At 49.3% G+C, this 23343-nt stretch overlaps 1 protein-coding gene across 1 annotated transcript in view; it reads left to right on the forward strand.

Annotated features, from left to right (window-relative positions):
• WWC2 (WW and C2 domain containing 2) overlaps positions 1–23343 on the forward strand; it is a 131148-nt gene that overhangs the window by 96678 nt on the left and 11127 nt on the right. The window contains exons 10-18 of the mRNA XM_037055135.1: positions 5873–5962; positions 6992–7611; positions 11000–11129; positions 11673–11753; positions 11895–11981; positions 14311–14503; positions 16080–16244; positions 20147–20265; positions 22542–22740. Of these exons, the coding sequence (XP_036911030.1) occupies positions 5873–5962; positions 6992–7611; positions 11000–11129; positions 11673–11753; positions 11895–11981; positions 14311–14503; positions 16080–16244; positions 20147–20265; positions 22542–22740 (1684 nt within the window). The remainder of the gene's footprint in view (positions 1–5872; positions 5963–6991; positions 7612–10999; positions 11130–11672; positions 11754–11894; positions 11982–14310; positions 14504–16079; positions 16245–20146; positions 20266–22541; positions 22741–23343) is intronic.

Raw genomic sequence — 23343 nt, forward strand, 5'->3', positions numbered from 1 at the left:
GCGGCGCCTGCGTGCGGTCCTCTGGTCCCCGGCAGGGGACTGAGAACCAGCTCGGAAGGACTTGCTCTCTGCAGAGCAATAAAGCACGCTGTCCTCTTGCCCCTCCGTGTCCCTCAGCTCCAAGTGTCTGCTAGGAATGAGAAAATGCTGTGACTGACCCCGAATGAGGAATGTTGCCATCGGCCCAGGAATGCCGACAACAATAGCTACAAACTATGGCACCCTGATAAGAAAGATTATCTGGCCTGTTAGAGCGTCTGAAGCTTTCTGGTCTGGGTTTTATTACTCATGAGAACACAAACGTTTATTGCTTTTCATTTCGGGAGGGAAAGACAGCCTGCTCCTTTTAACATCTTAACAGGTCACAAAATGTTCGCTTGGATTTTGTTTGTCAGTTGAAACCCTCCTCTGAAGTAGGTGAAACGTAAAAGGAAAACCCTTGAAGTGATTTTCTGATCTCTGTGGGAATGGGTCAGTTGACCATTTCTTCTTAAAAATCCAGCTCTGTAATCGGATCAGCTGGGCTGTTAAGCTGCAGACCCCCTCCAGGTGCCAGCTGGACAGGCGCACGTCTGCGCAGGCGCCCTGGGTCCAGGCCTAGGTGGCCGATCTGGTCAGACACCTGTGTCAGCCGAGGGCCACCTGGTCATTGGACACTGACGCAGAGTCCCAGGCAGTGGCCGGGGAGGAGCTGTGCCCGGTCCAGAATGAGAAGGAAGAAACCCACATCCGAGTCATTCCAGATGACCCGGAACTAGCTTCAAAATACCCAGCCCTGACCCAGTTGCTTTATTTTTTTTCTAATGTCTTGCCTTCTAATTCCTTGTGATCTATAAATGTTTGAGGACCTATGTCTACACAACACCAAACATTTGAAAAGGATGGTGGGAGGATGGTGGAGAGAGAACATTGGACATTCCAGTTAGATGGTAACTTTGGACTTGCCTTCCCTGCATTGAACTGTTTAGGGAGAACTGACTTTTGTGAGTGAAAATGTTGGTCAAGTTCATGCATGGCTACAACACCCCAGCCTTAGGGAGCATGAAGTAGCACAAGGGAAGGCCTCGACAGGTGACATTCCTGTCCTCTCTTTGGTCATTCCCATCATCCTCGCCTGCCCCTTCTCTTCTCCCCTTCCGGCCCTGATGTCCAGTGCAGCTGACCGAAGGCTCAGCCTGAGGTAGACATGAGCAAGGCTGGCAAGGTAAGGATCCACCTGACAAAGACCAGAGGAACGAAACCTGAGGGCGAGAGGCAGGATTCAGGTGTTTCCCGAACTGCCTGGACGTTGTGGGTGTACAGGTATTATATAGCCTGAGTTGCTAGGATAGAAGTTTGATAACCCTCGGCTAATAGGAAGGACGGGGTAGCTTTGTGTGGCCTGAGTGTAAACCTCCAGTGCTGTGTTGGGGTGGGGAGCACTCACTAAATGTCACACAGTCATACGTGTCTGAAGCCCTCGTCCATCTCAGCGGCTCTGCTCCGTCGACTGTGGGTCTGGGGAGGGTCCCGGGGGAGAGACAAACCAGGCGTTTGTTTGTTTGCTGTGATCAGCCCTTCGGGCACGATGCTCTGTCCTTTTCCCAAGGGCTGGAGCTTCGGAAATGAGAGTTGAAGTGCCATTGAAAATATGCGTTGTTCCTAAGTGCTTAGCTATTGGCTTTTAAACTCTTGTTTACACATCCATCGCCGCTGTCAAAAACTCAGCACGAATGCTCAGCCCCTGTGTGTGGCTGGGGCCTGCCACCCACTCCCCGGTGTCACTACTCCCGGCCGAGGGGGCTGAGCCTGCCACCTAGTGTTGGTGACGCAGATGGGCAGGAGAGAGCTGCTCACGGCCCAGGGTCTTCAGCAAAGAGAAGCTGCTCTCCAGTGAAGAGAAGTCACACAGTGGCGGACTTTTTACACGTCTTCCGTACACTTTTCACACAGTTCCTGAGATGCCTTAGACTCTGTGCTTTTCTGTGACACTGCGCCCAACTCTCTCGCAGATCTGAGAGGTTCTCTCTGACGTCTTGCCAAGACGTCTTCTTTGTCTCTTAATTTCTGCCTTGCACTGCATAAGGACGTTTTAGTCAGCAGGGGACCACATATTAGAATGGTGGCTTCCCCCAAATGATAATGGAGCTGGAAAACCCCTCTTGCCCCGTGACGTCGAGGCCCTTGTGAGGTTCTAGCATGGCACTTTGCTCACACGCTCATGGTGACGTGGGCACGCACAGACCTACTGCGCTGCCCAGTCGAATGCGAGCACGACACACACAGGGCCTCATCCTCAACGATGATGACAGACGAGTGCATTGCTGCTTTATGTGGTCTCCATGCTGTGCTTTTTATCGTTCTGTTAGAGTGTACTCTAGAACAAGCACTTTTAAAAAGCTTGCTCAAGAGCCACCATTTTTCAGAGCACTTCAAGAAAGAGCACTTTAAGCAACGGTGCCAAGTGACATCAGCAGCAGCCACTCACGGCCCGGTTTACCGTGTCCCTCAGTGGCCGCGTTTTCTCTTGTCCTCGACTGGGTGGTGTGTTGTTCTGGGAGGTGACTGCAGTCGAGGTGTGTGTCCCGGGAGCCCCGGGCCGCTACGTGCAGCGGGATGTGTGGCAGGCTGTACCGTCCAGGTGTGTGTGAGTGCGCTCAGTAGTGTTTGCACAACCGGGAAGCATAGCACACTTCTCAGAACACACCCACCCTCTTTGTCAAGTGTCGTGTGACTGGCTGTATCAAGGCTTCTGCTGCAGAGGAAAATGTCACAGCAAGTAGGTGGGGGTCTCAGTGTCATTTATGTTTTCATGGAAAACCTGGCCTTTACTTGTCTCTGTGTAGAAAGTTCTGGGCGGTCTGCATCAGGAGGGCTGGCAGGTGCTCCCGGCTCTTCAGGCGGCCTGGGTGGAAGTGGGAAGAAGGGCCGACGCCCACCTTCTGGGAGCTTGTCACCTGACTGGGGGACATGCCAACACTAACCAAAACACCAGGCCTGGAGATTCACAGGAGCCGTGAAGAGGCCTGAGGCCCAGTGCACAGCACCCGAGTGATGGCCCAGGGCTGGGGGAGGGGACCAGCGCTGGTGACCGGGACGGGATTTTAAATTTCAGCGTGAAACACATCGATGCCGTAATGAAGCCTCCCTAACGTGTTGGAGAAGCCTTCATTTGTTGGTGCAATATTTAGTTTTAAAACTGAACTGGAGAGTGCTTCTCCTGTTTCAGAAGACATGGATTTTAGTTGGTTTTTAGGCTTTCTCCAGACCTTTATTCATTTCATCCATTTTGTATTAATATTTTTCCTTGTTGGGTTTTTATTTATGTTTAAGAGATTTTTAAAAATGCAGGCTGTACTCCTTTTCCAAATACACCTTTGAAAGCTGTGAATTAAGAATGTATCACCCTTTGAAGTACTAAACAAAATGAACAGAATTACTTTTTTTACATTAACACATAATGGCATTGTATTGGTGGCACATCAAAGGATAGACAGCTATAAATAAAACACAGGCTTGTCTTCTTACTGCCTGAAACACAAATAACATTTCAAAGAAGCTGAAAATTAGGGAAATGTTCTTTTTCTCCAGAGGCGAATACCTGATTTTGAAGTCACCGCCTTGCAGGGCTTGGCAGGGCTTTGAACAAGGAAGGTGGGGGGGTGGGGGAGTAAGATTTTATTTATTTATTTTTAGAAAGAAGGGGGGCAGGGCTGGGAATATAAGACAGAAAACTATACTTGAACAAGAATTAAATAAAGAAAAAAAGACCAAAAAATATATAGAAAACACTTTAAAAAAGAAAGAAAGAAAGAAGGGAAGAGAGGGAGAAAGAGGAGAGTAACAGCAATGTGTGGTCGCCTCTTGCGCCTCCTACTGGGGACCTGGCTGGCCACCCAGACATGTGTTCTGACTGGGAATCGAACCAGCGACCCTTTGGTTCACAGGCTGGCACTCAATCCACTGAGCCACACCAGCCAGGGCAGGTGTGAAGTCTGCAGAGACTTCTCTCGCTCCCTCCATTGGATCCCTTCAGCAGCTTCCACAGGCAGGCACCATGGGACTGTAACCCCCCGTTTTGCAGATGGGAAAGCTGAGGCCTGGACTCAGTGACTTGCTAAGGGTGCCCAAGAAGCACAGCCAACCCCAGCCTGCAACCTGCGGCTCTCTGGGCCCTCCAAACAGACTCATTCCCACGCTGTCTCAGACCCTGAGAGGACACAGACGGCCCTCGAGCAGGCTCCTTGTCTCATAAACCCCTGGGTGGTTAATGCACTTTCAAATGACTTAATCAAGTCCCAGTCCCATGACGCTCCAAGTTTCACAAAACCTCAGACACGAGTGCAGTGGAATTCAAGTGGCAGAAATGTGGCGAGGACTCAGCGCAGGGGTGAGGCAGCTGTGAGGCAGCCATACTGTGGACAGGAGGGGCAATCCTGTTGATGTCCTTCTCTTGCGCACTTCCAACCTATTCGTTTCTTAACCCTTAAAATTCTCATCAGATGAAGACGGGGCATTTTGTCACTACATATTATTTTGGCACGATCTGTACCAAATTCAGTACCTGGGATGATCTCTTATAATTCTCTGTTATTCCTCTTACATCATTCTAGTGACGTGAGCCCCGTCACAGGCCTGTAAGTTCTGTGATCTTGGTTAGTTTCTCATTTTCTTCCTCACTCTCTTTCTATAATTCCCGAGAGCAGGAGAGTATTTGTTTACCCGTTTAAGAAAACTTTAGAGGGATTGAGCACAAAAGAGAAAGGACTCATGGACATGGACAACAGTGTGGTGATCACAGGGGTGGGGGAGGCAGAAGGGGTTAAATGGTGATGGGAAAAAATACAATAAAAATTTTTTAAAGAAACTTTTAGAAAACCGAATTTAACACATTCTCAGTTACCCTGAGACTTGTTGGAGGTCCCCTCCTTCATCAGGTGCATCTGTGGGCTCCTCTNGCTGTCTCAGACCCTGAGAGGACACAGACGGCCCTCGAGCAGGCTCCTTGTCTCATAAACCCCTGGGTGGTTAATGCACTTTCAAATGACTTAATCAAGTCCCAGTCCCATGACGCTCCAAGTTTCACAAAACCTCAGACACAAGTGCAGTGGAATTCAAGTGGCAGAAATGTGGCGAGGACTCAGCGCAGGGGTGAGGCAGCTGTGAGGCAGCCATACTGTGGACAGGAGGGGCAATCCTGTTGATGTCCTTCTCTTGCGCAGTTCCGACCTATTCGTTTCTTAACCCTTAAAATTCTCATCAGATGAAGATGGAGCATTTTGTCACTACATATTATTTTGGCACGATCTATACCAAATTCAGTACCTGGGATGATCTCTTATAATTCTCTGTTATTCCTCTTACATCATTCTAGTGACGTGAGCCTCGTCACAGGCCTGTAAGTTCTGTGATCTTGGTTAGTTTCTCATTTTCTTCCTCACTCTCTTTCTATAATTCCCGAGAGCAGGAGAGTATTTGTTTACCTGTTTAAGAAAACTTTAGAGGGATTGAGCACAAAAGAGAAAGGACTCATGGACGTGGACAACAGTGTGGTGACCACAGGGGTGGGGGAGGCAGAAGGGGTTAAATGGTGATGGGAAAAAATACAATAAAAATTTTTTAAAGAAACTTTTAGAAAACCAAATTTAACACATTCTCAGTTACCCTGAGACTTGGTGGAGGTCCCCTCCTTCATCAGGTGCATCTGTGGGCACCTCTGCCCACCTGCTTCTTGCCGGTCTCTGCTTTCTCTGCCGGGGTCACCGCCACCCCCCTCCCGCTGCCCCCGTGGCACATCACATATGCATAACAGGAGTCTTTCCTTTTCCCTCCAGTTTTTGTGCTTTGGCATAATCATTTGAAAATATAAATTCGTTTCTGTGTTTTTCCCTAGACTGAAGTTGGAAGAGCGGAGGAAAGAGCTGTTACAGAAACTCGAAGAAACCACCAGGTTAACTACGTACCTGCATTCACAGCTGAAAAGGTAGGTCCGTCTAGTGCTGGAGGGGAGGTTTGTCCCCGGCCACGCTCAGGCACATTTTCATTCGCCTTTGAATACCCTTCTCATGTTCAACCGTTTAAAAGAAGAGAACACCGTTGGACCAGTACAGTTAAAACTTGAATCACCAGAGTTAAAGTTGCACAGATTTTTTTCAAATATGAATGCCAAGGTCGTATTTGGGAAACATTTGTAATATGTTGTGGGAAGGAGGCATATTTTAGCTTCAGTACACACATAGGGAAATGACACATTTTCTCCCCATCAGCCCTTTTACACAGGGAGGGTGGGAGATTCGTCTGGAAACATATTCACTAGGTAAATGCACAGAGAAGAGGGAAGGTGGGCAAGCCCAGGGGCCTCTGTGTTACCTCTTTGTCTTCAGAAGCTTCTTTTGTTTCTCTCACAAACAAGAAGTTTCATATGTTAAGCAGAGTTACTGCACTAGTACCATGTACTGTTTCCCCCTTCTATTATAATTTTTTCAAAGATTTTATTTATTTATTTTTGGAGAGAAAGGGAGGGGAAAAGAGAGGAAGAGAAACATCAATGTGTGGTTGCCTCTTGTGCGCCCCCTACTGGGAACTGGCCTGCAACCCAGGCATGTGCCCTGACTGGGAATTGAACCTGCAATCCTTTGGTTCACAGGCTGGCACTCAATCCACTGAGCCACACCAGCCAGGGACCTATTATAAATTTTTAAATGCATAGCTGCTTCTGGATAGCTTTGCAGGTAGACCTATCAATAGGTATTTGACCCCCCCCCATTTTTGTAACTTTTGCAAAAGGGGGGTGGTTTTTAATAAGTGTAAGATTGCTACTTAAAGAGTGTTTAGAGATGCAGGTGGAAAATGTTCGTGAAGAAACCTGGAACTTCGGGGTATAATAGCAAGCTCCTCTGCCCAGCCACTGAGGAAGTTCTCTGGCCTCTCCGGGGTTTAAGGGAGCCGGCAGGGGCTGCGCCTGGGCTCTCCGCGTGACCCGTGTTCACAGTGCGTCCTCGTCTTCTCGCAGCCTCTCCGCCAGCACACTGTCCATGTCGTCCGGGAGCAGCCTCGGCTCCCTGGCCTCCAGCCGGGGCTCTCTGAACACCTCCAGCAGAGGCTCGCTCAACTCCCTCAGCTCCAGCGAGCTCTATTACACCGGTCAGGGTGACCAGCTAGACGCCGACTATCAGTACAAACTGGACTTCCTTCTGCAAGAAAAGGGCGGTTACATCCCTTCCGGGCCCATCACCACCATCCACGAAAACGAAGTGGTCAAGTCCCCCAGCCAGCCCGGCCAGAGCGCCACCTGCGGGGCGGCCGCCGCAGCGGCAGGCCCCGCCCCCCCGCTGACCGAGGCCCCCAAGTCCGTGACGTCCCTGTCCTCCCGGTCCTCCCTTTCCTCCTTGTCCCCGCCTGGCTCCCCCTTGGTGTTAGAGGGCACGTTTCCCCTGTCTGCTCACGACGTCCCCCTCCATCAGTTCACCACCGACTTCGACGACTGCGACCTGAGCAGCCACTTTGCAGACATGGGCCTGGGCGAGAGTCAGGCCCTGCTGGACCCGGACGCGGGAGGTGCGTCCCAGCCTCTCTTGGTGGACAAAGACCTCCACGCATGCGCCCGCGAGCCCTTCTATGAAGCAACGGCAGGTAAATGCGAGCCTCGCTGTCCCGTGTTCCCTCTTGGCCGTTTTAAGGGGAGAATCGGAGGGTGACTTTATCCATATAAACAAATGGAAAAAGCCGCTCTTCCTGCAGTTTTTTGTTCTGGCTTCATTTAAGGAGGTTTTTAAAATATATATATGTTATTTGTTTATTTTTGGAGAGAGGGGAAGGGAGAGAGAGAGAGATCAATGTGTGGTTGCCTCTCGAGTGGCCCCTACTGGGGACCTGGCCCGCAACCCAGGCCTGTGCCCTGACTGGGAATCGGTTCTCAGGTCGGCACTCAGTTCACTGAGCCACACCAGTCAGGGCCGTTTAAGGAGTTTTAAATTGATATCCCTAGACAATTTTCTTTATCAAATAAAAGCCACCTTCCCTTGGTAATAGTTTCATTACTGAGGATCTGTGGGTCGTCTGGACACCCTCTGTGTACGGCAGTGACTGGAAGCATGATTTGTGGGCACACTTCACACTTTGGAACTGTTTCTGGTTCTGAAAGAACAAGGCAAAGAAAAAGGCTTTCTCTTAAAAGCTGGCCCAAGACAGATGAAAGCCAAAGCAATTAGCACACCAGCTAATTAGTACCAGGGTTCAACGTTTCAGCAGCTCGGGGAATTCTATATAAATACAATTTTTGTCTCATGCCAGGCTCCCCCTCGCTGTCTCTTTTGGAGGCAGCTGGTTCCAGGGGGCGGTGTCGCTCTGCCACCTTCTGGCCACGTTTCTAGTTGCAGCCCAAGGAGGAGCCGCAGACAGGAGTCCTAACTCTTGCACTTAGACTCAGAGACAGAAACAGAAGGAGAATTTCATGTTTTTGAAATCGTTTTCCTTGGCGAAGCAGAAGCTCTTATACGTTAGGCATGGCTGTAACGAGGACAGGATGATGGTCCCCTGGCCGCGGTCACAGCTGTGGTCCAAGGAAGGGGTCTGGGGCAGCGCCCCCCTGAAATGAACAGGAAACCACAGCCCCAGCGTGGCTGGAGGGAGCCCTGTATCGATCCACACTTGCCATGTCCCCACGTGTCCACAGCACGGACAAGGACAGGCCCCTTCGGAAGTATTTTCTTAGTGTTCCAAGGAGCATGTTTAATTAGTATTCGTGGTCCTGGGGATCCCTGTTACTTGATTGGCCAGTCCAGGTGTTTAAACTGATAGAAGAATCCCTCCCATTTGCACGGCTTCAGACCCTGAAGAGCCAGACCCGCCTGCCGGTGGCAGGGGCAGGGGAAGCGGACGTGTGTGGGGTTGGCGTGCCGCTGCCTGGCAGGTGCCTGAGCTGCTAGTGACGCGGTACTGGATTGATCGACCCCAAGGAACTTATAAGCACAGGTGTGGTGCTTACATGGTGGCCCTCAGAGAGCAAAGCAGAAACCTGTCCCGGGCCTCCCTCAGCCCCGTGAGCCCTGGCCCTTGAGCCAGCCCGCCGGCACTTGCCTTTCGGCTGCCCCGCTGACCCAGTCTCTGCAGCCTGTTGTTGTTCCTCGTCTGAAAGATGGGGGTGATAGGTACCTACCTCGTACAGTCCTGGGTGGGTTCTGCCGTAATCCATCCCAGGCATTGGTGCCTGGGACCCGGCACTCAGTTCGTGGTAATTGTGATAACATTTGGCAATATGTAATAACACTCTGTTCCTACCCCAAACCACGGACATTTAGGAAAGGAGAGAGGAGAAGGCAGGGTGGTTTCTATGCCTGTCTTCTGGGCTTTGGGCTCGAAGGGTCCTCCAGTCCTTGAACAGGCTAAGGCTGCATTCTCTCCTCATGTGTTTGGAGTGCTCGCTCGTGAGCACTTCTCAACATTTGGTGCACTTGGAGATGCCGGTCAGTGAAGCCAGAGGCTGGAGAAGGGAGCAGATCAGTGAGAACGTGACCCAAGGCCTGCCCCCACCCTGGGGTCCTGAAGCCCTGAAGTCCCTGTCCTGCCCCTGGGGTCTGCTCCCGAGTCTCTCTGAGACACCTCTGCCAGAGACTCGTGTCTCTGAAGCTTCCACAAGACATAGAATTAATTAACTTTTAAAATATATATATAACTTACATATATCCTTAAGTCTATATAGAGAGATTTTATATCTCAATTCCATGAAACAAATCATTGTGATGCATTTAAAAAGTTAAAAAGTCACCCTAAGGAAAAATACGCCAGAGAATTTCGTTTGCCAGTAATATTCAGTTTGATGTGTGAAAACAACTGAAAGCATGTATTTAACTGTAAAGACGAATTCTCTTCTGGTCAGTTCACCAACACTTGGCCTGTTCGGGGGACGTCTGACCTTGGCTGGGGGCAGGCAGCTCACGGAGGTGACGAGGGCTGTCTCCACCCCCACCACCACCCTCGGGTGCACTGGAGCCTTGTGCAGGTCTAGTCTTGTCCTTTTTCTGTTCCCTCTGCTCCGTGGCACCAGCCCCTGCTGGGTGATGGACGCTGAGCTGCAGTAACTCCAAAGTCCTTCCCCAGTCAGTCTCCATCATGGTCAAAGTCAGCGTCAGGCTGCTGTGGTTATTCTGGGGGTAATCAATAAATCACATCCTCACCCTCCCCCCTCCCACGGGGGGCTGGGCGGAGAGAAGCCACTTTGTCATCGAGGAAAAGGCCATCCCGCCTCTGGCCATCAGTCCTGTGATCCATCCTCTAATCTGAAGCCCTAAAACTGAAACGTCTGAACCAGATGCGAAGTCAGGGCTCGGAAGGGGGCGAGCTGCCCACCCACACTGGCCCCTGCTGGGTGATGAAGGGCTCGTTACAGGGGAGCAGGGCTCTCCTCAGTGGGTGCTCCCTGCTCCCTGCAGGGTGCTGGGCTACGAATGAGAGTTAGAGATCACAGTTAGGTGGTAGTTGGTGCTCAAGATTCAGTAGCACAAAGGGTTTTCTTTAATGGTATTAGCTGGTGAGGAATTCCCCGAGTGAAAGCCTTCTCTCTTTCATTTCTGCAGGAGGTGCAGGCTCTGGTGTGTGGGGGGGGGGGAGCCAAAGGGATCCTCCCGGCCCTGGAGGAGCGCCACGCTCTCCAGTGTAGAAATATCAGCTACTCAAGGGAGGCGGGTAGTTCTCCCCCTGCGTGGATGGGACTTCGGGGAATAGCTAAGGAACAAGAGGTTCGGGACCAAAGGGAATGCTTGTACTTTACCCCTTTCCTTACAGTAATATTCAGGTCAGGACAAAGAAAACCCGTATTCTTCGTCTGATGACCAAGATCACTGGTGTGCCGGGACCCTCATTAGTCACAGAGCCTTGAGTCCCCCACCTCTGTTGGTGTGATTAGTAATGTCCATGCGTCTCGGGTGGGCATGGGTCTCTCAGAACCGAACTGCTTGTATATTTTTTGTTTAATTTATCCCAACAAGAAGTCCTCCTGACCATGGCCCCCTTCCCTCCCCAGAGGTGGAAAAGTCATTGCCCAAACGGAGAGCAGCCCACTTGCTCGGGGAGAAGATGGCCTGTGTGTCGGCCGCCGTGTCCGACGAGTCTGTGGCTGGAGACAGTGGGGTCTACGAGGCCTTCGTGAAACAGTAAGGGTCCCTTCAGCAGGGGGCCTCTCAGTCGCCTCCCACCTCCTGCTATCATGCGTGTGGGGGATGGGCTGGCTTGTTCAGCAGTCACTCTCCAGTCCTCTCGGGGTCAGGGCTGTGTGCCTGAACAGTTCGGTGCACCTGAAACATGCCATTGGCCGGGGAAACGACAAACCGTACTCGAACACCTCACCCTCTTTGAGACTTCAAACTTGACCGAGAGGTTGGCCACGGCCCGCTGGGCACAGCCAGCTCCTGGAGCCTGCTTGAGAAAGCCCGGAGCATGTCCAGGGGCGTGGTGTGCCCCAGGGAGGCCCTGGGAAGTCAGGCGTCAGAAAGTGTCCCCCAAAGGGTCAGGGACAGACTCCTCCTGACAAGCTGAAGAAAGGCGTCAGGATGAGTTCTCACTGGGCCAGCCCCCAGGGGCAGTGTGGGAGTGCTGTTAATTCAGGCTGGCATTCCCACTAAGTGGCAGGCAGTAACTGGACCCCTGGGGGCCCCCATTCATCCCTCGTTCTCCTCCCACTGTCTCCGTGTTGCCAGGCCCAGTGAGGTGGAAGAAGTTCCTTATGGGGAGGAGGAGGCTGCCGTCGTGGAGACAGCCCAGGTGCAGATTGGACTCAGGTACAGGACTGCGCACGGCGGGGGGGGGGGGGCNGCGGGGGGCTGGCGAGCGGGGGGGGGGGGGGGGGGCGCTTCTAGACTCCCCCGCAGCGACGGCTGGCCCGTGCTCTTTGCTCATCTCCTGGGCTTCCCTTTTGACAGATACGACGCCCAAAGGTCAAGTTTCATGGTGATTATAGCACTACTCCGGAACCTCCATGCCTTCCTGATACCTCATACTGCGAAAGTGTGAGTAAAATCGGTGACCATCGAATCAAGGAGCTTGAAGTTGCCCACATGTGATCGTTTCACCTTGTAACCAACAGCCCACCCCCTGAAGTTCCGGCAAGCCCAGAGCGGGGCCGGCCACGCCGTACCCACAGCAGATAAAGACGGAAAGGAAGGAGAACGTGCAAAAAGCACTTCGGGTTGTGATTGTTTCTCAGGAACCAAGACTTTTTAATCTCCCTTTGCATCAGAAATTGTGTGTTATGCTGGGGTGGGGCATGAGTTCTTAAAATCCAGTTAAAACTTTTGTTATTGCTGAGTTGTGGCTGCTCACAACGCGGCTTAGAGGGATTATCAGAGACCAGCAGCCAGGTCTAAGGAACAAAGACCCAGATGGAGATTACTCAGTAGGGGATAGACTGATCGCCGTGTATTGACGATCACCAAAGCTGGTGGGGAGCAGGTTCCGGGAGAGGAGAGGGCTCAGAGGACCTCCTGAAATCAGGCTCTGAGGGTCCATGTTATCAGTGAGCCCAGCAAGGAAGTAAGGAAGGCACGTGGGGGAGAGGCTGGACCACCCCCGAGAGCCTGCTTCTGGGGCTGACCAGGGACTACCCGTCAGTAGTATCCAGGGAAGACTGGCCTCAGGAAGGGATCCATGACCACCCCCTACCAACAAATACGCTGGGGCACTGGAGCATGCCATTGGCTGACCTTTAATTTTAGTAGGGCGCCCAGAGACAATAGGTCTGCCTGGGGTCAAGTTTATGATCAGTGAGAGTTAACCCCCAAGTTCACAAGAAAGCCACAGAACTCAAGAACGCATCCTTTCTTTAGACTCACAGCAGAAAGGTGGGTGTCCCCAGGGGTTCTGCCTCCACCAAACCAATGACAGTCACTCTCACTTACCTCAGGGGGGTGACACACAGGTGCCCTCTGGAGGCATGGTGATAGCCAGCATCGGTCAGGACCAGTAGCAGTCCTCGGTGGTGAGGACAGCAGGCGCTTCTGCCCCGGCCAGTGTGCAGGGAGCACTCATGTAGGGTCCGGCCCTCCCCACAACACGTGGCAGCATGGCCTGAAGCTCACATGGGAAAGTCCAGGCCTCCATTATGACGCTGCTGCAGGTGACCCCTCGGATGACCCAGCCTTAACAGAGTTCTTCGTTCCTGGACTGGCAGGGTTTTCTGGTGGGCAGCAGCCCTGAGTGTCTGCGGGTGGCTCCCGGCTCCAGCTGGGAGATGGGTCCCCGCCGCAGGAGGAAGGAGAACACCCTCCCTGCTGTCCCCCGTTCCCCTAGCTCTGAACCACGGCAACCTCGCTGGGCTGCACAGGAACCGTTTTAGGGTCACGGAAGTGGTTAGTACTGGGTCAAACCAAAGTCGGAGACACAGAACATCCCCTCCCTCCGCCCCAGCTCTCTTGTGCTGCTTTTCCAGGAAGGCAGAGAAAAGAGATTTCTGCCGAATCGCCAGCCTCCACAGCAGTGGCCCCAGGACCCCTGGGATTTTAGTGCTGAATCTCTATAATCAGCGTTTATGTGAACACAGGGATACAGGGACAGTCCGCAGTCTGCGTGTGCGTGTACGGTTCTTACCATCGGAGAGCAGCGTCTCTCCGCGAACTCCACGAGCCTGGTGTGGGGCGGGCAAGGGATGTCGTGGGTTCTCCTACCAGGACTTAAAGGAAGATATGTTGTGCTATTTCCAAGAACTGTGAGCCCTCATGGAATGTGTGCTCGGAAAAACTCACTTTAAAGTTAGTATTAGAAGTTATTTTTCTCTCTCACCCTTCTGAATTTTACAAAGCCCAAGACTCTGAAAACTGTGTGTCATTTCCAATGCTTCTGAGGTGCTGGACAGTGACATGTTTCGTTGAATTTTGTCTGTCTTAAACTTTTGTCACAGTGCGCCGCTCAGCCCTTCTTTCTCTCTAGGAGGACCACATGTTCCCCTCCTGGGACACGCTTGTCCACATCTCCTGTTAAACACGCAGGAGGAATGTCCTTGCGACAGAGTAACCAGTATCTGCCCCTTCCCAGGCACAGAAATCACTTCTTTTGGAGTTGGTTGGACACAGGCAGGTGGGACACTCATTAGACCCCTCCACTTTCCTGGCACTGCCTGTGCTGTGGCCCATGGGGCGTGGCAGGCCGGGGCGCAGGCAGGGTAGGGGCAGAGCCTCCGTGTCACTGAGCCCAAGCCGAGACGGGCCCATGGTGACAGCCAAGCTCGATGCTGATGCGGAACCCCAGTTCCTCTCTCGGGCAGGTAGCTCCAGGTGATCGCTGCGAGTCCGGGGTAACTGAGGAGCCTCTGAAGCCCATTTCTCTCTCCCTCGCTCTCTGCAGATACTTCAGGGTCGCCCTGCTGCCCTCCTCAGCGGACATCAGCTGTCTGTTCCGGACAAAAGCCCACCCGGCCACCGAGTCCCTGTCGTTCGGCGATGTGTTCCGAGTGGCCATCTCCCAAACGGCCCTGCAGCAGAGGACCCTGCGGGTGGACCTCTGCCGCGTCGGCGCCCACTGGAGGGAAGAGTGCCTGGTAGGGTCTCCCAGTGCCTGGGAACCGTCACCACCACACGGGCTCAGGCTGCGTTCGGGGTGCTGTCCGCCAGCCCGGAGGCCCCCGCAGGCCCGCCCAGTGCCTCAGACACACCCGGGGCCGTGTCGGTTCTCCTCTGAAAGAGTGACTTCGGGTTTGCCTTCTTATTCCAGACCTCCCACATCTGCTCACACAGTGTAATTGTCTGCCACATCTACTGGCTACCTCTGCCCTTTGGCCGCAGAGCACTCGCACCTCTGTTCCGCCCGTCGCCACGGAGCAGGGTTCTTATTCTCAGCGAGAGTCTTGTGCTGGGTGCTTCGTACACGTTATCTCACTCGGTCCTCATCACTGCTTTATGAAAAAGTCATGAGCACCCCGATTTTCAGATGCGGAACTGCTTAGAAAGTTCATGTGCCCACACAGCTAGTTCATGACAGCGCCAGACACCAAAGAGACCTTCCACATGTAACTCACCATCACAGGTTTAAACTGGGCCAGACACGGGGCGAAGGAGTGGAGTTCTTTCTTCAGCTCGTTCTCCCCAGCTGTGGGAGCAGAGCTTCTAGGAAGACATACCGTTCCTGTTTAGCGTAATATGGTATTTAAATGCTAAAGCGGAAGACTTTGTATGGCTAGTAGTGAGCGTCACGCACCTTGGTGCATCACAACCAGACAGGCATCCCACACCAGTAAAACGAGGTGTTCAAATGTGCTTAAAAAAAATAACAGTGTGGATCTCTACCTGAACTCTTGTCTGCAGTAGAGTAAGAAACTCAAAAATACGTGTTTCACAATGCACGAAGTTTAAAAGATGACTACTAATGAGAAAGATCTCCTATTAATACTTCTTCTGTGTATGAAAATATTTGGTGTCTCCTGACAATAAAGAACATTAGAAAGAAGCACAGGGAACAGATTCATTAGGCTGTCGGGAAGGCTTTAGTGTAATAAGTATATGTGTCGGCAGCTTCATAAAGTTGGCAAATATGTTAATTTGTAGTCTTATACAGTGATACAGTTTAATTTAGATTCTGGCTGATATGTGTGATTTGGTAGAATATAAAAGCTTTTAACCCTTTTTTTTTACATTATACTTAATGCAAAAAAATTTTTCTAATTTTTCATTTAAGAACCACAGTGGAGTTTTTTTCTTCATTTTTTCAAATTGTCAATGGATTTTTGTCAATAATAATCAGGTCATTCATAGCACATTATAAGGTGTCTATAACTTATACTTAGTTTATAGTTAATTTGTTTTTATTTTTTAACTTTTTATTTAAAAGTAATTTCACTTGCAAAATGTCTCATGCTTAGTTATTAGGCTTTGGGAAAATAGTCTCTCACAATGCTACCCCAGAGTTAGCTTTAGATTTGGGTCATTTCATATTTGCTCACACCTGAAAATACAAGACATCTTCAGGTTTTAAAAAAAATCCACGGATACTTTATATCATGAGTATTGCATTTTTTTTACCCTAAAATAAGTTTGCCCAATAATCTTAATTATATCAGGAGCAAATATGAATTTAAGCATTTTATTTTCTCTCTTATTTTTTTCTTTTACTTCACACAGGCTGGAACCCAGATCAGCCTGGCGGATTTGCCCTTCTCCAATGAGATTTTCACTCTCTGGTATAACTTGCTTCCTTCCAAGCAAATGCCTTGCAAAAAGAATGAGGAAGAAAATGAGGATTCTGTATTTCAATCAAACCAGCCATCAGTGGATCCGATAGACCTGGTGAGTCAAAATCAGAGAAAACGGCCATTACTATTTAACGAGACAGCGTGGGGTGTGATGTGCTGTGAAACCAGAGTGCTTTTATTCACGAGTGCCGTCCTTCCCTTTCTCCGTTCGCAGCCCTCGCTTTTCTCCCAGCTTCCTCAAAAAGAAAGAAAATGTCCAGCTCTGTTTCAAGTAGGGTTTATAAAAGCATCACCAGTTTCTGCTCACACGTTCTCCCATAAAAATAAACTGACGTGGAAGCTTCATCATTCTGAGTGACCATGAAAAACCTCTTAAGGTTATATTTTCACACCTCCTGTTCACTGTCAGGCTGTACGCTTGGAACTGTTATATTTTGCAAATGTTAATAATTATTAAGCCCAAACAGTGTCTTAGTCTCTATGGTCACATCGATCTCCACAAACATTTTCTTTTAAGAAGTGCGTTGTAACCAACAGTCATGCTTCACCAGGGGGCTGCTCCCCGCCAGTCAGGCATCTGTGGGATGTCATTACCAAGTTCAAGTTTATTTCAGACTGTGTGTGAGGAAAGACTTTGTGTGAAGCATAAGTCAGGCAGTTACGGCAACAGTGCTCCACGGGTCTTCTGTGTGCGAGAACCTGTAGTGGACGCTGTGGGCAGTGGGAACAGGGAAGCCAGCGTGTTGGCAGAGCTCACCGACGCAGCCCGGTCTGGGGCAGACACATCTGTACGTACGCCAGTAGCACACTGCGTTGATCACTGTAGCTTAGTAGTTATTTTGAAATCAGAAAGTATGAGTCATCAAACTTTTTTTTCAAGATGGTTTGGGCCACTCAGGTTCCTTTGCGTTTCCACATGAATTTTAGTACCACTTTGTCACTTTCTGCAAAAAAAAAAAAAAGAGAGAGAAAGAAAGAGAGAGAGACAGTGAGGATTTTGAGAGAGGTTTCACAGAGCCAGTGGGTCACTTTGGGACTTTGTCATCTTAACAGGATTAAGCCTTCTGGCCCATGAATACTGGATGTCTTCCATTTATTTAGCTCTTCCCAACCTCCTTTCACCAATGTTTTATACTTTTCAGAGTTCAAGTTCACATGTCTTTTCATTTTACTTGGGTAACTGTTGCAAATAGAACTATATTCTTAACTGCATTTTCCGATTATTTATGGCACCCTTAATTTTTGTCTAGTTATCTAGTATCCTGCAACCTTGCCAAACTCATTTATTCGTTCTAATAGTTTTTTAGTGGATTCTAGGGTTTTCTAGGTAAAAGAGTATATCACCCGAAAACAGAATTAGTTTACTAACTTCCTTCCCAATTGCTTTTTATTTCTTACTCTCGTCTAGGCGCCTGGGCCAGGACTCCCAGTGTAAGACAGAGACGGGTGAGAGCAGACGCCCTGGTCCTGTGCCTGTTTGCCTCAGGGGCATTCTCCGTAGTTTCTGCCGTGGGATCCTGTAAATGTCCTTTATCAGATCGAGGACGGCCTCTTCCTTTCCTAGTTTGTTGGCCGTTTCCATCATTAGAGGTTATTGGATTTCACAAGAGCTGTTTCGCATTTATTGGCATGATCATGTGGTTTCTGTCCTGTATTCTATTTCATACAGTTTCTGGATTTTCACATGCTCAGCCCATCCTGGGACACATCCCCACTCACTGGGTCGTGGTGTACGATCCTTTCCATATGTTGCTAGGTTCAGTTTTCTATTTTTCTCTTGCGGACTTGTTGTCTATATCCATAGTTTTCTTGTGACATCTGTGTCTGGTTTTGATGGCAGGATACTTAGGGAATGAATGAGTCAGGACGTGCTGCCTCCTCTTCCGGCTTTTGGTGGAGGTTGAGGAGAGTCCATGCGAATTCTTCAGTCTGGTGGAGCTCCCCACGGAAGCCACCTGAGCCTGGACTTCTTGCTGTGGAGAGCTTTGGTTTGCTGGTGCAGTGTCTGTCCCTGCTGTGAGTCTGTTCAGAATTGTTCTGAGCGTGTCCCTGTGGGTAGCCGGTCTGTCCAGGAACTTGCCCATAGCATCTAGGTTATCCAGGTTGTCGGCAGACAGCTGGTCGTAGTGTTCCCCTGTAATCCACTCTCTGTCTGTGAAGTTGACGGGGATGTCACCGCTCTCAGTCCTGGCATTAGTAATTTAAGCTTTTGCTCTATTTTTTTGGTCAATTTCACTAAAAGTTTATCATATTTTTGATCTTTTCAAAGAATCAACTTTTGTTTTCATTGATTTTTCTCTATTTCTCTGTTGTCTAGTTCATGAATTTCCACTCTAGTCTCAATTTTTCTTTCCTTTTGATTGCTTTTGTTTTTTTGCTCTTTCTTCTGTTTACTTATTGTAGGAGGTTAAGTTACTGATTCAAAATCTTTCCTCTTTTCTACTATAGGTGCCGGCAGCTATAAATTTGCCTTTGAGCGCTGTGTTAGCATTCTGTCAAATTTAGTATATTGTGTTTTAATTATCATTCATGTCCAAGTGTTTTATAACTTTCCTTGTGGCTTCCTTGACTCATTGGTTTATTGATGAAGGTGTTCATTTCCAATTTGTTCTTGTTATTGAATTCTAATTTGATAGTAGTGTGGTCAGAGGACATATGTTAAATCACTTCAGTCCTCCCGAATTGACTGAGGCTTGCTCTGCAGACTCGCCTATGGTTTAGCTTGGAGGATGCTCCAGGTGCACCTGAGGGGAACATGCGTTCTGCTGTTGTAGGCGGCGTGTCCTACAAGTGTCTCTTAGGGTTATGGCTGAATGGCATTTCGTTGCAGGTGTCCCAGCTCTGTCCAACCATCTGCCGAAGGACACGGGTTGTTCACGTCTCGGCTACTGTGACTAGTGCTGCAGGGACCATGGGGGGACGGTATCTTCACAAATAAGTGCTTTCCAATTTGGGGGGTGGGTGCTCAGAAGGTAGATTGTCCATTGTCGATCCTTAACAGGTAATGCACCTTTTCTTCTCTCACTGCTTGTAAAAGTTCTTCTTTTTCTTTGATTTTTCAGCCTTTTGACTCTGATGTGTTCATGTGATTTCTATGTGTGTTTATTCTAGTGCAATTCTGCGTCATTTCATCAGTTTTCTTAAACACATAAATTGTAAAACTTTACATTTCTTCTCTAACCACTGCAGTATGCGGGTCACACGCAGGCCTGCCTCTTTTGTCTGTTGTCTCTCTTGGCTTTCAGCCACGGGGTCCTGTTCTCACTGGAATGCTGGATGTTGTGTATGAAGAATTAGAGAGGTTCTGGCTGGCAGCTTCCTCCAGAGAGGATGCAGTATTCTCCTGGAAGGCAGATTGCAGTATGGGCAGATCACCTGGATCACTTGGGGGACCCGAATTCCAATCTTTCTCTCCCTAGAAATGGTGAGGCACCTGAAATATCTGCTTAGTGTTGTAGCCTCCACCCGGCTAGTTTTTGCTTGTTTCTCAGCGTCTTGCTTTGCACATTTGCAGCTTAGGAATGGCAAATGCCCGGGTAGGGATACTGCACCCACAACGGGGCTCCCTCTGGAGCTCATTCGCTCTGGTCCCTGGCATGCTGACTGCATGGTAGTCCTGAACTCAGGTCTCCCCGTTGCATTCTACCAGCACTGCCCCAACTCTGGTGGGTCTGTCCACATCACCTTTAAAACTGACACATGCCCCCAAGGGAACAGAGGGGCAGTGACTGTCAGCCCACCTTCTTGCCTTGCCCTTCTGCCTGGGGACTTGGCCGTCCAGCCCTGGTTGCCTTTGTGGCTCTTCATCGCTTTAAGACAGCTGGAGTCTTTTGTTTGTTCTTTGCTTCTGGTTTCATTGTAGTTATCTTTCACGTTATCAGCAGGAGAACTGGGTCTAGCACCAGCATTTTCACAACCGGAAGTTCCCTCTGATGAGTGTTCACCTTATTTTTGGAAGTGTACACTGTTAATTGCCACGTGTTTTACACACTTCAGGACGCAGTGTCGGCCTTACTTGCAAGAACATCAGCTGAGCTGCTGGCTGTGGAACAAGAATTAGCCCAAGAAGAAGAACCGGGGCTGGGAGAAGAGCAAAGTGGCCCGGATGGAGATTGGTAAGACCTCATGTCCTTGTGTGATTGGGAACTCAAAGAAGATGTGATTAGCTTCTCCTAGGAATCTTTCAGGGAAAACTCTATGGGCTCAGCTCATATTCAGGCATCGTGGGAGCAGGGGCAGAGGCAGGGCGCTGCCCCGGGGGGACGACTGTCCTGGTCATCACAGAGTCGAAGCGGGAGATGGTGAGATTGTCGGCACAGTTAGCACATCAGTGGGCCTCATTCTTCAGTGAATTTTAACACCATTTCTTGAGCTTTTTAAACTTTAAATTGTCTATTTCGAAAGGCATGGTAGCTTATTGCAGATTTATAGATAAGTTTAAAACCTGACTCCCTGTTGCCTTAAACTACCAGAAATGCCATTAGGGCTTTGGGAAGTCAGAGCAGATGCCTCTCTGTTGCCACTTTCAACTTCTTTTCTTTTCTTTTTTTTTGTTCTCTCATTATATATATATACCCCATCCTTTAAAAAAAGGAAAAAAGATTATTATAGCTTTTGTCTAGATTCACATATGTTTAAAGAACAATATCTTTCTTGGTTTGTACTGTTTTCTCTAAAAACAAATTTTAGTGACTACATCTGTTTTTTAAGTATACATGTAAAGTTATTGGAATTCATTATATATATATACATATATAAAATGTATGTATGTATGTATACATATACAGCATGCATTTGTGTGTATGTGAGCACATAAAACGTTTCACAAGTTAGAAGGACAAGAGATGTCATTAAAAAAAATCTTGGCCCTGACTGGTGTGGTTCAGTGGGTTGAGCACTGGCCTGCAAACAAAAGGTCACCGGTTCAATTCCCAGTCAGGGCATATGCCTGGGTTGCCGGGCAGGTCCCCAGTTAGAGGCATGCAAGAGGCAGCCAATTGATGTTTCTCTCCCTCTCCTTCTCCCACCCTTCCCCTCTCTCTAAAACTAAATAAAATCTTTTTTTGTAAATAAGTAATCACCTTACTTTTTAAAAAAATTTTATTTATTTATCTTTAGAATGGAAGGGAAGGAGAGAGGGAAAGAAATATCAATGTATGATTGCTTCTCGTGCGTCCCCTTCTGGGAACTGGCCCCTGCTGGGAACTGGCCTGCAACCCAGGCATGTGCACTAACTGAGAATCGAACCGGTGATCCTTTGGTTCACAGACCCATGCTCAATCCACTGAGCTACACCAGCCAGGGCTCTAAAACTAAATAAAATCTTTTTTAAAAATAAAATAAAACCCAAATCACAGACATTTGGAAGGCACAGATTACTACAGTGATATAAAAAGGCACAGATATACTTTGTCCTTATGGAAAGCCCTTTGTCTGAATAAAAATGAGAGCACTGCAGAAAAAAATGAACATGAAAGCAGTTATAAACTTCATCAAGGTGTCTTCAGACAATAAGCCTTCCGTGTGTATATAAACTGCATTCGGTTTCACACACATTTCCAAACACACACCTGGTACGTAACGTAAAGGCATCCATGACGCGCAGTGACCACGGCTGGCTCCCCTTCTTCATTGGATGATGGCGTTTAATTATGGGTCCGCCACCGATCGCAGGGAAAGCTCGACTTCCAGTTGTCGGTAGAAAACACGTGTGCATTCTAAGAACGTGGAACTCAGCAAAGCGTGCGGTTTTCTAAAGCACACCGGTATGTTTGCTTTCCTGTCAGTAGGGTTTAACCAGAGTACAACCCGCATCGATGTCCCACTTTTAATGTCCCCAAGCCCCTGCCACAGCTTGTTGGGGACAGGATGCTGTGGCGTGGCGAGTCTTGGGCTATTTCAGCGGAAGAACCCCCTCTCCACAGGATGCTGCCCCCCTCGACCGGGAGCTCAGTGATAATGGTGTTTTTCAGCCTCGAGTCTTTCTCCTGTCTTAGCAGCGAGTCACTCTGTTCTACCCTGTGATTAATTTTACAGGAAATGAGCAACTAAGAAATGAACAAGTTATGTCATAGTGAGTGACGCTATTTTTAAATGGCTGGGCTAAACTTTATATTCTTTTCAGGATATTTCTATTTTAATCCCTGGGAATGAGGTCAGACGTCAGGAATTTAACTTTTTAGTACCGAAGTATGGTGATTCCATTGTAGATCGCTAGAGAGAATTTTATTTTGCGTGAGCATTTTGGTAAAAGTCCCAGCCAGGGAACTAGCTTGACTCACTGTGTGAATCTCTTGTGCCTCGCCCTGGTCATGGGTCCTGGTGCCCAAGTCCCAGGGTTCACGGCCACACCGCCATGACTCAGAGTGAGTTTCGCTTTGTTTCACCACAGGCTAGCAATGCTGAGAGAGGCCGCCGATGAAGTTGGGGCTGAAGAAGGGGCTGAAGGCGTGTGGCCAGAGGGCAGTAGCCGTACAGCAGGCTCCAGTTCCTGCCCCAGTGTGCCCAAGACCAGTGAAGACGCAAGCAGGAGAGGAAACAGCTGTGCCAGCGACCCCGGGGGTCAGCCCCCGCCTGGAGGGCCGGCCCTGGTGAGTAGTGGCCGCCACACTCTGTGAAGGCCACGCTCCCCTCAGCCAAGTCCATCTCTGCGGGTGTGATTCCAGGCTGACTTTGTTCGGAAGCTGATCGGGATGGGCGTTCGTGGGAGCAGACTGTAAGAGGCATAGCGGGTGCTCTAAAATGTTTAAATGGGCCCGAAATGCTCATTCTCCACCGGACTTTCACATAAGAAGATAAATGGTGCTATTTAGATCTTGGTAAATGTTCTGTGAGTCTTTATTCAAAGCCTTTTCAGGATTTTCTGGATAACACCGGGATGGCTACTTAACTGTATCAGGTTTTGTGCATGTCATAAGTTTATTTCGATTTCAGACATGCAGCACGCATTTAAAGTCCATTCCCGTTAGAGTGCGTTCTGATTGAACTCTCTACCGGAAGGTGGCAGGAGCCTCAGTGTGGGCACGGGTGCCGGCCGCATTGCTGAGCACATTGACACTGGCGCGGGGATTCTTTTCAAGTTGTGAGGGTGACGGCAAACTTAGGGTGTTGTAGCGAGTTTGGACAATCTCAGTTCTTTATTCCTGAGAAAAATAGTGCCACTTCCACCCCGACCGAAGACTTCACATAGACGT

The sequence above is a fragment of the Sturnira hondurensis genome, unplaced genomic scaffold (genome assembly GCF_014824575.4).
Source record: "Sturnira hondurensis isolate 20B ecotype Veracruz unplaced genomic scaffold, ASM1482457v3 Scaffold0008640, whole genome shotgun sequence".
Classification (NCBI taxonomy): Eukaryota; Metazoa; Chordata; class Mammalia; order Chiroptera; family Phyllostomidae; genus Sturnira; species Sturnira hondurensis.